This window comes from Vicia villosa, linkage group LG6 (assembly GCF_029867415.1).
Source record: "Vicia villosa cultivar HV-30 ecotype Madison, WI linkage group LG6, Vvil1.0, whole genome shotgun sequence".
NCBI lineage: Eukaryota > Viridiplantae > Streptophyta > Magnoliopsida > Fabales > Fabaceae > Vicia > Vicia villosa.
Genome location: NC_081185.1, coordinates 128,877,479 through 128,894,995, shown reverse-complemented (window position 1 = coordinate 128,894,995; position 17,517 = coordinate 128,877,479). Strand labels below are relative to the sequence as shown.

Genomic DNA, 17,517 nt, shown 5'->3' with positions numbered 1-17,517 from the left:
GTACGGGATATGTTTTAGTAGAGATATATTGTTATAACGTGTTTATTTTTTTTTTAAACTATACTAAGTATATGTTATTGAAAAAACACAAAAGTTGAGAATAATATTGGAAGAACCAAAATTGGAAAGAATTTAGTATGTAATATTTATACAAGTTTAAAATGAATAAGTTTATAAGGAGACCATTTGGGTATATAAAATATTTATGTTTCAATATGTAAGTTATATGTAATAGTTTAAAAAAAATGTAGGTTAAATACCTTTTTTGTCCCTACTTTCTAGGTTTATCCTTTCTATTTGTTCGTACCCGTGGCATGTGTTCACCATCAAAGGTAATCAAAATTCTTAAAAAATTCCAAATTTTTGTTTTGAGCTAGGATTCAAACCTAAGACACATTGGTTGCTACCCATCTTGCTTACCATAGGACCAATTTAACTCATATATATATATATATATATATATATATATATATATATATATATATATATATATATTTCATCTTTTTCTTAAATCTTAGTCTTCTTCCATAGCAGTAAAGTATTGAACTTCATAGTTTTTTATAGTTTTTTTTTTAGAATTATATCATAGTTTTTCAGATTTGTTACTTATTGTCATGCTATGATTACATTAAATAATTGTTCTTCTGAATGATTTTTGAACAATTGTTTAGTTTTGGTGTTTCCAATATTCTTGGATATTTTTTTCAGCATACAGGTCAGACTTCTATTTGATTTTGAAACTTACAGTAGATAGTTAATATTTTGTAGTTGGTTACTTGGCTTTTGGTACCAAAACATCATCATATTTCCATATTATGTTTTACTTGAGATGAATATAACTTGAATTGATTTTTTCCCTTTTTAAATGAGTTATGCAGAATCCTTTTTCAAGATCAACTGTTAATCATGAAAGTGGTGCATAATCTGGAGTATCTGGAATAGTTTCGGGGATCATAATTACACGTGCACTTTTGTTTCTAACGCCACTATTTGAGAGCATACCTCAAGTTTGCTTCAAGTTTTTATAGGTCATTTATGCCCGACTAAATTTTTAAAAATTAGTTTCGGGGATCATAATTACACATGCACTTTTCTCATCTATGCTTGCACTTATTACATTAAAGTAGATTGAAATGTTAAGCAAATTTTCAAATTAAACATGGAAAGCATAACACAGAGGATATAAATCATGTTAAAGAAAACCATAGGAAAGAGATAAAGAAAATCTGAACTTCATATAAGCAAGTCATTTATATCCATACTACAGAGTTCACTAAAAATTTAAACTTTCTAATGGTGAAACAACAAAGAAAACTGTATAGAAAAGAACATCAGTAGTTTAAAAAAAGTAACTTTGACATTATGCATCAATATCCTTAAAAATATAACAACAAAATCTGAAAAGCATAGCCCAGAGGACATAAAAATGAACTCCATAAAAGCGAAATCCCAAAACACCGGTACTCCATAAACGAACTCCATAAGAACACTGGTACTTACAAAATCTTAACTTTTTCATCAAAAGATTACCAAAATTAACCGAAAATCCCAAATTTATGAGTTTGGAGTAAAAGTACAGTTGATAGGGGAAAATCATCTCACAACACGAAAATCGGAACACATATGTCGTGAAGAACCCGAAAAAATATGATGAAGAACATGAACACACGTTCAACAGTGGAAAATGAAGAAGAAGAAGAAGAAGAAGAAGAAGAAGAAGAGAAAAGGGAGAAATGGGGTTGTATTACTGGTGGAATCCAAGGGAGATGTGATGGAGAAGAACCGGTACGTCTTCGACGCTTGGAATGAAGAGAGAATGCTTGTTGAAGAATGAATGTAAAAGGGAAAAAGAGAGGGTAATATTGAATGTAATGTGACCCATATTTGTCTACCGTGTAAAAGAGGATGTTTGATTATCAGTATTACACAATGGATTAAAATGGTTAATGGAAAGAGAAAAGGGAATAAACATATGCAAAATTGAGAATGGGGGTGCCACTTGGAATACTAGGTAGATATGATTGGTCCATAAGAAGGTTAATTTAGCAAATTACCAAAATGAGCATTTTTTTAGTGCAATTTAAAAAAAGCAAAAGGACAATTAAAGGTGTTAATAGGTATATTATAATCTTAGTTAGGTAGTTGATTTCATTGTTTATAAAAAAAAGATGATATATAATTATTAGTGAGGTTAAATAAATGTGATTTACTTTTCTCTGCACAAATGTGATTTATAATCAGGAGCATGCACAAACTATGTTAGTAACCAAAACAACTGTTAAACATTATCACAAATTGTGACCAAACTTATCACACTTGGTGCATTTATATGCAACCCCCAAACTTACCACAAGCTTAGCCACCCATTTAGAGTTGGCTGATCTATTGTTATAAACCTTAGCACATGCGTGGGTGTCTATAAGTGTTTTTATAACAAAGGTGTGTTTGTGGTCCACTTTAGAGCATAAGACCAAAAACCCGAATTTAGCCTTACACTCTACCCTTACTCTATAGCTCTCATTTTTCACAAATGTAATTTCCCTCCCATTTACCTCTGACCACTCACGAATAGCATCTTCGAAGTCAACAAGTGAATTAAACTCCATACCCCACTTAAATTTAAAGTCCTTGTTGAGATGCAACTTCTTAAATCTCTCATACTTGGGCCTTTTTTCATCACCTGAATCATCTGGGTCAGAACTATTCAACTAATCACTAAAGTAGTCATCCTCATCCATGTTCTTATTGGACCTACCAAAAAGCCCATTACAACATGCATCTACTCTGATGGGCAAAGTAACATCAAGTGTTAGAATTTAACTTAAACCGAATGGAATCAAGGCTAGAATCGTGTACATAACACTTTCCTTATTGTATTTCAAGCACTCCCAATTTGTTTTTGAGTTTCTACGCAGAAATACCCAGAATAATTAAGCCTTCTCGAGTTTGTGCAAGGCCGACGAAAACTCGAATGTAGCGAAGAGTGCTATGGAATTATTCTAGAAGATTTTCATTTTTGTGTTGTTCTTTTTGAATTCATAATGAATTATTTATAGGCCATATTGGTATTGTTTCACAAGGTAGCGACCCTTGGTGAAACAATCTCTTTTACCAAAAGTCACAATGATTGGCTTAGAACAACACATTTCAAGAGTTGCATGGTTTCATTCTACAACACTTCATGAAGTGTTGCCATTTTTCAAATCCAATTCTTTTGTCATTTTGGAACAACTATTATATTATTAATTATTATTAATAATTTACAACATCAAGTACTTCAAAGCGATCATGAATAATAGTGGCTCTTTCATCTTGACTATCATCTAACCTATCAATAAACTCCTCTTCTAACATTCCTGGACCAGTGACTATATCATCTTCCCTATTTTCCTGTCCATGTTCCACAAATATATCCCCATCAATACCCATTGAATAGAAGTAAGAAGCAAAGTCTAACACATCATTATCTTTTCTTATATGAATAAATCCATCTTGAATCTCCAGTACTTTTGTCCAAACCCTAACTCTACCATCCTTATATCCCAGCTCACTAACCAACTTCCTAATGCTCTCTATTGTAAAACTCACAGCGTGTACCCCAGTTACCTTTGTTTCAACCCCCTCTGTATACGAGTTCATTTCGATTGTCCCTAACAAATTCACCCCCATGGTGACGGGTGAAGTTAAAATATCCCGATCCCTGTTAAGAAAATAGATGAAATTTCAGATTTCCCAAAAACCATACCCAAATGCCCTAATATTACCAACTATTGTGGAAGGAATGTACGAAAAACTTACTTGAGACATTATCAACCGTATTCGCAGCCTTTACTTCGTTTTCTAAGGCTTCGATGCTCCTTTGCTTCGTCTTCGCACTGCCTAGATGAAGTTTCTTCAAACACTGATGAACCCTAACAATTTCAAGGGGCTTTTTGAAAACTATAAATCCAGTGGCCATTTAATTTAATCAAAATGCCATGTGTAAAATTAAATTGTAATACATGGCAAACATTTGAAAAAAAACCTAGAATATTTCATGCTACTAGGCAATTTGAGGGTTAGTTGATGGAATCTAAATAAGATCAGGGGGATCAATAATTTTTTTTACAGGGGCTAAAACTAAAACTCGCTAACATTACAGAAGGGTTGAATATTTAACCCTTAATTATGAGAGTGCTTAATCTTAATCCAATTTCTACTCCATTTTTATGGAAGAAAGCTCGTTTATTTAAATTTTTTAAAATGATTTTTATGGTATTATAAATTTGGCTTGAATAAAGACGAAGTCCCTTAATTTTATTTTAGATTTTATTTTATTATTTTATAGATGTTATATTTTAGAGTTTTTAAATCATTTTGTTAGTCAAATTAATTTTTTTTTAATATTGAATAAAATGTTTAGTGAGGATGTGACATGATAGTATTGTAAAAGTCAACTAATTTTTTTTAATATTGAATAAATGTTTAGTGAGGATGTGACATGATAGTATTGTAAAAATCAACTAATGAATCAACTATTTTTAGTTAGAGACTAAATTGAAACCTTATATTTTCTCTATTTTAAAATGAGTGTTGTTTAAGATTTTTATATACAAATTAAAAAATGTAATAAATTTGTCATAAGATATTTCGTTTGTATTAAATTAATCTTATAAATATGTTAAAGTTGTGTATAGAGTAATAATTAAGGAACGCAATTGAAAAAATAATAAATATTTTTACATTGAAAAGTGAGAATACATTTATTTTGAATTTAATTTAGTAAAACAACAATTATTTTGAAATAGATGGAGTAATTAGTTAAGGGACCTGACCAAGATAAAGATAGTAACCAAACTGTGATTAAAATGACCGGATCATAATTTCATAATATTTTTCTAAATCCTAAAAAACAAGAACATTTTTTTGTTGGCTCTAGAAACTGATGGAAAGTTCAATATTCTCGTCTGGAAGACTCTATATTTTGTTAGGTTGACCAATAATGGGTTGTTGATGGGACATCAATTCTTTGGGGGATCAACATGAGAAAACATTTTAACTTTGAGGATTTTCTTTATGAACAACACATTTTGTGAAAGACACACCAAATACTCATCCAAAACCTTAAAATAATAGGTGTGTGAATTCTCTCACTTATAAATGTTAAAGTCTCAACTTTTCTTATCAATGTGGGAGTTCCCTACATTTGTTTCTCAAATTTTCTAACTTACACTTATTATTCTCAACATTTATGAGATGATTTCTACAATGAAATTTCTTCTTTTTATGTTAAATTAAACTAGTAACAAATCCGTGTGTATGCACGGAGATATGGCGTAATAACGACTTTATTTTTTTTGCAAACTATACTAAGTATATGTTAGGGTTAAGTATATTTTTGGTCCCTTTGCATGTATTTTTAGTCCTTGGTATTTTTTAAAATTTTAAAAACTGTTTAATTATTTTTAAAATTTTAAATTTTTGAATAATTCTCATACGTGTTTAGAATACTATAAAATATATTTTACCAAATTATATAATTTTTTTAAATGAGAAAAATTAAGGGTTAAATACATTTTTAGTCCCTATAAATATGCGACCCTGTATTTTTAGTCCCTATAAAATTTTCCTTCAATGAATGGTCCTTATAAAATTATTATGCACCTAATTTCAGTTCATACTGTCAAACTAATGTGTATTTTAGAATGATTATTTTGCAGATATGTTCATAATGTTTTAAAAAGTTCCTGGAAAAAAAAGAAACTCAAAATTTAATTTTCAAATTGAAATTTTTATTACTTTCATCATTATTTTTTGAAATTTGAAAAATTCATATTTAATTCTTCTCGTTTTAAAAAATTCTAAAACTTGGTGAATAAATATTTTGCAGTATTCTAAACATATATAAAAAAATTATTCAAAAATTTAAAAATTAAAGGGTAATTAAACAATTTTTAAAATTTTAGAACATAGCACAGACTGAAATTGCATGCATAAAAATTTTAGAAGAACCATTCGTTGAAGGAAAATTTTATAGGGACTAAAAAATGCAGGGTCGCATATTTATAAGGACTAAAAACGTATTTAACCCAAAAATTAAATATGAATTTTTAAAATTTTAAAAGATAATGATAAAAATAATGCAAATCTTGACTTAAAAATTAAATTTTGAGTTTTTTTTCTTCTGAAGAACTTTTTATAATGTTCTAAACATTCGTGATGACAAAGGTTGTTGGGTAGGAGGCTTTTTAAAATATATTGGAATTTGTAGCAGTGAAGTAGCAGAGTTGTGGGCAGTGTTAGAAGGTACTAAGTTTGCCATTGGAAAAGGTTACAATAGGATTGAGCTTCAGTCAGACAACAAAAACATCGTTGCGAAGCTCAATGATACGAGTAGTCCGAATGGAGCAGCTAGTGGACTGCTTAGAAGTATAAAGGTGCTTATTGCGAAGAATATAGTTGTGAAATTCACCCATGTCTTCCGTGAGGCGAATAGATGTGCAGACGCTATGGCAAAAAAGAGTTCTCTTCATGATCCTGGACCTCATTTCTTTCAAGTTTGTCTAGATTTCCTGCTTCCCCTTGTAACTAAGGATTCCTCGGGAGATGCGAGCTCTCGAGTTTCTTTCATGTAATTTTTTCTTTCTTTTGGGCTTAGGCTCATCTTTGTATAAAAAAAATAAACATGTCTATAAAATAATCATTCAAAAATACACATCGGTTTAATAGTAGTGGATAAAATTACGTGCATAATAATTTTGTGGGGACCAAAAATAGAATTTAATAATTTTAAAAGACCAAAAACATATTTCACCTACATGTTATTGAAAAAACACACAAGTTGCGAATAATATTGAAAGAACCAAAATTGGAAAGAATTTGGTATGTAATAATTATACAAGTTAAAATGAATAAATTTATAAGGAGACCATTTGGGTATATGTAAAATATTAAGTATGTTTAAATATGTAAGCTATATGTAATAGTTTAAAAAATATGATTTTATAATTGGAACAATAATCCTTCATTTATCTCATAAATATCCGTGTTTTAAAAACCGGATCGAACATTAAATCGATGAGGGTATTGGGTCACTGGTTTATTGGTCGAACCACTGAGTCACTGATCGAACCGCAAGACTAAACCGGGTTAAACCGGATAACTAGGTTGAATAAACCAGTCGTTATAACAAAATTATATAGGTATAAAATCTGTCGAACCAGATGATTCAGTCCCTACAAAATATAACTGGTACTTACATTTTTTGAAAACATCATATTATAAAAAGATTCACAACTTCATAATTTAAATTCAAATTTTACCCATAAGTATCACACACAATCAAATAGTACATAATTATAAAATATAAACAAAAGTTTAATCGCAACATAATTAAAATTGAATAATTTATAACAAAATAATTCTATTGTCTACTAAATTTAATTTCAATAAAAGAAAAATTGGTTCAACATTGGGATCTCCTTCTTCAATATCAAAATCATCGGTAACAAAATCAACCGCATCTACAACCATTTTTTTAATTTTTAATTTTAATTTTAATTTTAATTTTTCATTAAAATAGTCAAAATGACATTGTTTTAATTTTTTAAAATTAAAAAAATTAAAAAATGCATTTAAACCACCGGTTTCGCGGTTTACACCAGTTTTGACTGGTTCATACCGGTTCAATGACATTCCCGATCAAGCTATTGAACCAAACCGGTTACCTGGCCGATTTCCGGTTCGACCGGTCCGACCGGCCGGTCCGGTTTTTAAAACACTGCTAAATATAGATAAGTGGCCCACATGGGATATATATTAAAGGAGTTAGGATTTCGCATTTGATGTCATTGAAAAAGAAAAACATTAAATACAAAGATGTCACATCTTCATATTTTTCCATCTCATCAATTGATTATGAAGGTAAAATAGAAGCTAGCAAAAGAACTATGGATGGTCTAAGGCAAGATATTGAAGGATGATGGTTTTTTTTTGGTTTATCAGAACCGGTTTAGTCCGGTACGGGGTCAATTCAGACATCAAGTGGTTTCAACCCTCTCTCGATCGCAGTTGCGAAGGATCGAAACGTGGTTCTCTCTATTAAGTCTAGCGTCAATCACCACTAAACCAACTAACGATTGATTTTTTTAGTGATGAAAATTACTACTGGTATAAGAATATTTCGTCGGGAAAAAAGTAAAAAAGAATGTCATGGTATTTCGCGGAGCGAAAAATACTTGAGCATAAGGAATATTCAAAATTCAAACTTGTATTGGTGACTCAGATTTACTGCAATTCATTCTCAATTTACCACTGTAAATGTTGTTTTTGGTCAATTAATATGTTTATACTACTTTGCAACTTGTTTGCAAGAAATGAGTCTCAATTTGATGATGAATACTCGTGAGACAATGCCCTTTGTAAACATAGTGTGATGCAACTTCAATTTCTGTTGCTTTGATTCCATAATACTCTACTACTATAATTGCCTTGGTCTATGAATATTCTGTGTGCACACCTTTGGTTCTATCTTAACACCATTTTGATCATTTTCCTTATTAACATTATATGGCAGATTCGGACCAGCACAGGTAGAGCTCATCATGTGCAAAGGAGATGGAAACAAAACACAAACCGACTGTCCACTTGAACATGGGAAGCTCACGAGCTTATTGACTTTCAAAATACAACTTCACTTGTAATTCAAAATGATTCATTTAGAAACTATTTATAATGCATTTTTAGCTTAAAACTTGTATTCAACATTTGAGATTTTATTTTGTCAAAATGATGAGGAAATGCAATTTGTAACCGAATTTTGCATCACAAATTTGTTCTCCTTTTATTCAAACCATTTTTCTGAAAATGTTGAGCTTAAGTATGATTGAAAAGGATAAGTAATGAAATTAGGATGGGATTGAATGAAAAGGATATTTGAATGAAGTTAGTATGTAACTAAAAATTCATATTAACCCATGTTAGTAGTTTTTTTCCAATAACCTAACAGCCAATGTGCATACAGAACCTGTTTTGGGACAATGTTTTAGTTTGAAACAAAAACAAAATTCAATAAGTTATAATCAATGTTTATACATTAATGTTCAAGATATATTAAAATGTATCTAGACTATATCGTTGACAATATGAGTTCAAAACTACATACAAAAAGAAGCATCAAATGGAGCAAAAGTAACTAGAATTTAAGGTAATGTACATCTATTACCTTTCTCATTACTTGATATAACCTGGTTTTTGATTGTGAAAAAGCGAATGTTGAATCAGGAAGTGTACTTATGGATTTATTGCATGTGGTTATAAAAGGATACTTTCAAATTATGTTTGGTGTTAAAATCTGGTTTTTTGCCGTGATTATTTTTAAAATTTCATGTTTTGATTGCCTTTAGATATGGTGCACTCTGACGCTGTCTCCAAAGTTGTTGTGTCCATGGATGTTAAACTAGTTGATGTTGGCAAAAATTTGCAAATAAACATGAGTTTTCTATTTGGGAATATATGTTTCAACGGATCTATACGGATGATGTTAAATTAGGGTTTAGAGTTATGATCAGGAAGTCAAATAATGGTTCCGATAGAAGACCCGCATTTGTGACAATGTGATGCAAACGAAGCGACTAGTACACAAAACCTATTCGGAAGGTTAAACAAGATGACTGTGGAATGAGGAAATGTGAGTGTCCATTTAACTTGTGAGGGTACTTTGTGGTGAATAATACATGGATATTTAATGTGGTTTGTGGTATACATAATCATAACTTGTGTTACAAGTTAGCCCTTTCATCCCATTGCTTGTCGCCTTAATCTTGAAGAGAAGGATCTTGTTTCTGACATGACATTGACCATGGTGCAACCCAAAAATATACTTGTACATTTGAAAAGGAAAAGACCTCAAAATGTATCAAATATCAATAAAGTATAAATTGCCCTTGTCCAAAACAATAAGTCTATAAGAGGCCCAAGAACTGAAATGCAACAACTATTGAAGCTTTTGGATGATAATCATTATGTATCTCGACACAGAGTGTACGAGGATCGAGAAAGTGTTCGAGGTATATTTTTGACTCATCCTAATTCCATCAAGTTGTTCCACATATTTCCCATTGTTCTCATTATTGATTCAACATATAAGACCAACAAGTACATGCTTCCACATCTAGAAATTATTGGTGTTACTTCTACGGGGATGAATTTTTCTGTTAGGTTTTAATTTTTGGAAAGTGAAAAAGAGGACAATCGTACTTGGGCTTTAGAAGTGTGTAGGACTATATTGAACGACCAAGAAACCATGCCAAGGGTCATTGTCACTGAGCGTGATATCACACATATGAATTCGGTTGCTAAGGTGTTTCTTACATCATATGCATTACTTTGTAGGTATCACATAGCAAAAACTGTAAGAAGTAGACTAAAGCTAGAGGTAGGGACGATACAAATCAAAGGTGAAGATGGAAAAATGGTCAAAACAAGTGCGATATTGGAAAGCATAATGGATGTCTGTAATGTTATAATAATGGGTTAATACCTGACTGTGCATGAGGAATCTGGCTGACTGGGCGTTTGATTTCTTTGTTTGGCTGACTGGGACTTGCTATTTAATAAGGAAAAAAAATACCAAATAAATTCTTTTCCAAACCAAGATTCGAACCTGGTACCATGACGAAATCAAGCAAACCTCTCACCAGCTAAACTGTTTCGTTTAGTTGATTTTTATTGTTTCAAACCCAATATATTATAAAACTATTATACATATTATATACATACTTATACATATTATTTTTGTTAATTTAAAATATATTAATTTTCAAAACGTTAAAAAATATTAAAAAATTTATAAAATATTAAAACGTTAAAAAATAAATTTTTATAACATGTTAGAATTGTTAAAACGTTAATTGTAATTTAACGTTATTATATTATTTTACCTTATAAAATTATTTAATTTATTAAAGTTTTAATATATATATATATATATATATATATATATATATATATATATATATATATATATATATATATATATATATATATATATATATATTATTAACGTTAACACATATTATAAACTAATATATATAAAACCTTAACTTTTTACTGTTAATATATATTAATATATATTTTTAAAACCTTAATGTTTAATATATATTATTAAAACCTTAACGTCAATATATATTATTAAAACCTTAACGTTAACATATATATAACATTTTTTACTGTTCATATATATTTTTAAAACCTTAATGTTTTAACACACACACACACATATATATATATATATATATATATATATATATATATATATATATATATATATATATATATATATATATATATATATATAACGTTAACACATATTATATAACATATTATATATATAACATTTAGTTTTTTTTTTTTTGCTGTTAATATATAACATTTTGTATATATAATATATATATATATATATATATATATATATATATATATATATATATATATATATATATATATATATATATATATATATATAACATTTTATATATATATAACATATATATAAAATTTTAGTTTTTAATATACTGTTAATATATATAGCTAGTATATTATACTGTTAAAATTTATTGTACAAAATTATATTTATTTTTTTATATATACGTTTATTATTTTATATTAATTATTGTTCAAAATTACATTTATTTTTTTATATATACGTTTATATATACATTTTATTTTTTTAATATACTGTTAATATGTATAGTTAGTATATTATACTGTTAAAATTTATAAACAAAATATGCTCTTAAAATATATAGTTAATATACTATACTAATATATATAAAACGTTGATAAAACGTTAATATACTATATATAACATTGTTTCAGTTTGACGAAGTATCATAATATACAAGCTGGCCTAGTGGAAGTTCTCATTACATCCATCCTAAAATACATGGGTTTGATTCCCATCTTTGTTAAATTTTGGAAAAGTGCAATTTAATTTTACCACACCACACAGTGCCTACGTGGCATTTAAAACCATAATTAAATAACTAAAAAATATTTTAAAAGCCACGTGGATGCCACATAACCAGATTCAATATGCCCAGTCAGTCAAACAAGGGATAGGGGGTAGCGAAAATGGAATCTACCTTTTATAAGGGGGAGATCAAAAAAAAAAATTAATAGGGGGAAAAACCGAATCTCGCTCTAATGACAGGGGGCTGAATATGTATTAACCCTATAATAATTTCTTCTACAAAAGAGTTATATGTCGAATGTGTAATACATTTCAGAAGACTATGTGAGAAATATCTGAATTTATTGAAATATGTTGAAAGTATAATTCTAGATCAGTGCTACATTGAAGAATTGGTTGAGAAATAGTAAAGGTGATTTATGTAGAGGTTGAGACTTCGTGAACCAAATGATAAAAAATTAACATTATGAGATACAAACATTATTTGGTCGCAACATTATAGTATTAGAATACAGATTCAAAAACAACAATTTGTATTCACAGTTGGCTCCAATAGCTTAAACTGTTATTGTACAATTAGGAAGACGTATAGACTTTCGTGTGTTTGTTCAATTTCAAAGAAGATAAAACTCAGTAGATCCATATGAATTGGTGAGGTTGACATGCAATAGAAAAAGCTCTGGTTTGATGATGATGGTGTGATGAAGTATGGTAAGTAGAATATATCTATCGCGACTGAATGAAAAGTGATTCAAGATAGATTTTGGAAAACAAATGACAACATAAAATTACACATCAAAGAGAAGATGAGGAAGACTTCCTCTATAGAAACCACATATTTGAAACCACCTTTTGAACTAGTAAAAACAAAGGGTGCTCCTAAGAGAATAAAAATAGCACAGAGTGAGAATTCAACAATACGTTATCCATCTACTTAGAACATGTTGACACACATTTTCCAAATTCTCTAACTTTAAAATCTCAAAAAATGTTTTCAAAGGTGCTCGCATAACAAACCATATCTTTCACCTTTACCAAAAAAATTAACTACACTGAAGAGATGATGGTTATTATGCACAAATGCGTTGAATGGATTGTAGAGGAGAGGAGAATCATACACTTTTCCTCCATCAACTTATCAGATAATTGAAGGCGCGTAAGGAATCATGCATAATGCTATATGCGAAAAAAAGAACATTTCGATACAATTCATGAATCTCTTATTCATTATGTTAGCGGTCCAACACCGAAGAAAAATGGATGCGCTTCACTGAAATATGTCATCTTATAAAAAGTATATATAATATGGTGTATATTGATCTGACAAGATATGGCTTCTTGGAAACACTTTTTTCATTTCAGAACGCCCCACCTCAAAATCCAAATGAACGCATTATGTGCATTGAGTGGCTTTTAAAATCAGTACATTTTGTTCAAGTTTATTTGAAACTAGTATGCCTTATACCACAGACATCACCGAAGTGGACAACTCATTCTACAAAGGAAGTTAACAGGTAGTCGAATAAATTTTCGGATAGAATGGAAGAATTCACCAAGTTGGGTGATATTGAAAGATAATCAAATAAGCCAAAGTCAATGACAAAACTAGGGGTGTAATCAGATCGATTTGGACCAGTTTTTGGTCAAACAAAGGTCCGAACCAATAATATCTTCATCGGTTTGGTTTGGTTCGTTTTTAACATTTTTCAAAAATGGAACCGAACCAAACTAATCGGTTTGGTTCGGTTTGGGTTGGTTCGGTTGGTCGATTTTTAATATTTTTTAAAACATTATATTCATCAATGTATTTTCCAATATTGTATTTTTCGGTATATTTTATGCTATTATTTTTTAAAATAATACATTTTATGTCATTTATTTAATGCTCTAATTTTTCAAACAACTTACAAGTTGCACTTAATCCATACATGAAACAATTACAAAGTTTCATTGCATAATGAAATAGATTCACTATAAAAATTGAATCTTGACATCGGAATGTTGAAATTAGATTTGAAAGTTTAACAAATAGAACACAGAAAAAGACACATCAATTAACATGTTTCCGCCTTAAATACACATAAAACTATTTTGTAACAAGACTAGAAGGAGTTTTGTTGAAGAAGAAATCAGAAAGGTAAAAACAAATATGAAAATTAACGAAGAGAATTTGAACCCGAAGAAGGATACCATAACATATCATAGTGGCGATAGTGAAAGCAACATTTGAGGTAGACAACTAGATAAGTAGTTTAGTGAAAGCAAGTTTTTATGACTTATGATTTTTACTTTAGATGTTTTGGAGTTTAGTTCTAAATGCGTGTTTTGCTTAAGGGAAGAAAGTGGAAACAAAGATGGAGAATGGTTGGAAAGGTACAAAATTTGAGCTTAATGAAGGGTGGAATAAAGGATTTAGAGCGTAATTATTTTCATTGGTTCGGTTCATCGGTTTGGCGGTTCCTAAAAACTAAAACCGAACAAACCAAACCACATCGGTTTTTATTGGTTCGGTTCGGTTTTAGAACTGAACCATAAACAATCGATTTTATTTTGGTTTGGTTTGGTTTGGATTGTCGGTTTAATTGTTTTTTTGTGATCCACTTACACCCCTAGACAAAACCCCTCATATATATATATATATATATATATATATATATATATATATATATATATATATATATATATATATATATATATATATATATATATATATATAGATTTAGATGGCGACACATGTTTTAGTGCATTTTAGTTTTTATCTAACAATGTATTTAGTTGGCGACTCATATTTTATATTTAGGGGGTGACTCATTTTTTCTATGTAATGTTGGATTGATGTTGTCAACGATGTAAACTGCATACATTTTAATGTATATATTCAACACTAATTGTATAAATATTGCATGTTCGATTTTTCAAAATTTTTTGTTTTAAATTAAGACATTGTTTCCATAACAGGTTCTGTATAAACAGTGAGACGTCAATTTAGAACTGTACTTATGGACTCATCCCATTTTATTGAAAAACAAATACTAATAGAAGATAATTCATAATTGTATTTTCGTATAAACCTTTTTTATGTGATTCACTAAACGAAACAGGGTTAATCCAAAAGTACATCTCCAGAATATCGTTAGAGATGTAATTGGGTTTCTATGGTCCATATTGATTTAAAACATATATAAATATTCGCGCCCATGTTATTATCAAAATCACACACATAATGTCAAAATATCCATATCTCGCTTTTGTTTACTTCAACGGCGAGAGACCCCCTTTTTGAATTTAGGTTCACATATATCACTCGACTTGTCGATATGAAATTCATACTACAAAATCTTTTGTGATACCCAGACAATCGACGAGTTATGAAGCTCTATTAACTTTCACCCTCTATTGACAACGAAAGGAAGAGACATTTTAACAAGTTTAAGCTGAAGACAGATGAAGTTTAACGGTTATGTGGAGTATAAGGGTCTGATCAAGGTGAATATGACAGCTGCGAAATCGATCGACGATATTCTAAAAATGTTGAAAGATCCTCAACCATCACATGATGATGAAATGTAATGTTAAATGTACATTAACGATTATCTATGTAATGTTACGTATTTTATGTATGTCATAACAATGATTGATGTTAAATTATGTTGTTCTTCCCATTCTGCATTTGTTTTTGGTTTGAGAAAATTGTAATGCAACAGATTTCAGAGATATACTTTTGTTAAAAACTACGAAAACAAAATTCTAGATTCACTCAACTTTGTTCTGACCTTATCTGAGTTTTGGACATTTTTAGTGCGTCGGAAATACATTTCCGAAATTTAAAGGCATTTATGGGTTTTTACGGAATTGTGTTAGCACCACTAAAAGTACATGAAAAATCCCAAAAAATAAATATATAATATTTATGGAGCCTAAGTTTATTTTGTTTAGTCAATTAGTTCCAATCCAAATAGTGAACAACTAATTTGATTTTGTGGTTTTAAAATCCAAAATATTAAAGTTTTATAAGACTAAATTTGGTGAAGTTAGGGTAGGATCGGATCTGGTCGCAAAATATATAAATAAGATCCTTGGAAGCCAAATCACACATTTATTTTTAAAGAATGAAATTTCTTTAATCTGATTTACTTTTTGAGCCTGTTTTAAAACGTCGTACTAATAATCTGAATGTACACATTGCCAGAATAGTTGCCATTACAGGGGCAATCCAATATACAAAGATGTGTTCCATTGTTATAGGATCCCCACGAGCATAAGTCCATGCCATTACCTAAACATGTCAATCACGGTTTCGTATCAAAAAATTATAAAAAAAAACATTCTATAGTTCACACTACCATAACTGAGAAATCAAAATAGCTACTTACAGAAGCGGGGTTCATACAACCACCGGTTAGATTAGAGCCAAGTATATGAAGTGTTAACTTAGATAGGCTGGAAATCCAAGTCTTCATGAAGAAACTTTTGTGGATTCTTGTTGCGGAAAGCACAAGTGAAGTGGTTACAATTACAAATGTTAATATTCCTTCTGTCAATGCTCCTTGAAGAATGTCAACATTCAAACGTGGTCCATGTCCTACTTCAGGAATAGCACCAATCACAAGTTTTACTCCAACAATATATCCAACCACCTGAAAGGATTATTATTATTATTAGAATATTTAGAATTCAAGACGAGTTTCAGAATTCTCACTTTAGAGTCTCGAAAAAAAGAAGGTACAATAATCAACCTGAGCAGGAATTCTGAAACCAACACAGAAAAAGAAGTTACAAAAATCTCCAGTGATAGCATCAACCAAAACAGCGAGAGGATTGTAAGCACCGCCACGAGAAACCTTGGCAAGGAAAGCAAACAAGAACATGTTGGCTATGGAAAATGAGAGCTTCATAAACTCAGCAACATGATCATCAGTATTAGAAAAACCGAGAATTTTGAAGACGAATAATCGAACCAGAACACCAGAACATAGCCACGTGAAAGATAGAACAAAATCTGATACAACAACCAACCTACTTCGTCGTGGCATCTTCAACAAAATAAGAAGCTCTATGAGATGATGTTTTCTTTGATGTTTGACAGTAATATTGCGCATTGGCATGGAAATGGTGAATGTGGTAGCTGCTAATTAACTAAGAAAATGATGTTGATTGTGAAATGTGGACGAAGGAATGGGTATGTATTGTACTGAATGGGTACCATTGCCATGCAAATGTCGTTGTTGAATAAATTATGATGTTTGTATTATTCCCGGCATAACACATAGTATGATTTAAATCGGAGTCTTAATAAAGCTCAACACAAATGTTAATATTGAGTAGTTGAATAGTTTGTTTCTAGTTCTAAGTCTAGATCTCAAAGTCGTGTGTACTGGATGAGTGCCATTGCCATGCAAATGTCATTATGATGTTTGTGTTGTTTGGTACATCACTTATTGAGAGATTTAAATTAGATTAAAAAATGGACAAATTTGCAAAAAGTTGGATAGTATATTCTCAACCATTCACATAATATCATTTAATTTTAATATATTTAATTATTTATTAAATTATCTAATTATTTT

General features: G+C 29.9%; 1 protein-coding gene across 1 annotated transcript; it reads right to left on the bottom strand.

Moving 5' to 3' along the window:
* Positions 1 to 16,070: 16,070 nt before the first annotated feature.
* On the bottom strand, positions 16,071 to 17,014 carry LOC131612354 (probable aquaporin SIP2-1). Its single transcript, XM_058884150.1, has 3 exons — positions 16,687 to 17,014; positions 16,324 to 16,587; positions 16,071 to 16,226 (listed from the first exon to the last, which is right to left on the bottom strand). Exons 1-3 carry the CDS (start codon positions 16,981 to 16,983, stop codon positions 16,071 to 16,073), a joined length of 717 nt encoding a protein of 238 aa, XP_058740133.1. The 5' UTR covers positions 16,984 to 17,014.
* Between the last annotated feature and the right edge of the window lie 503 nt (positions 17,015 to 17,517).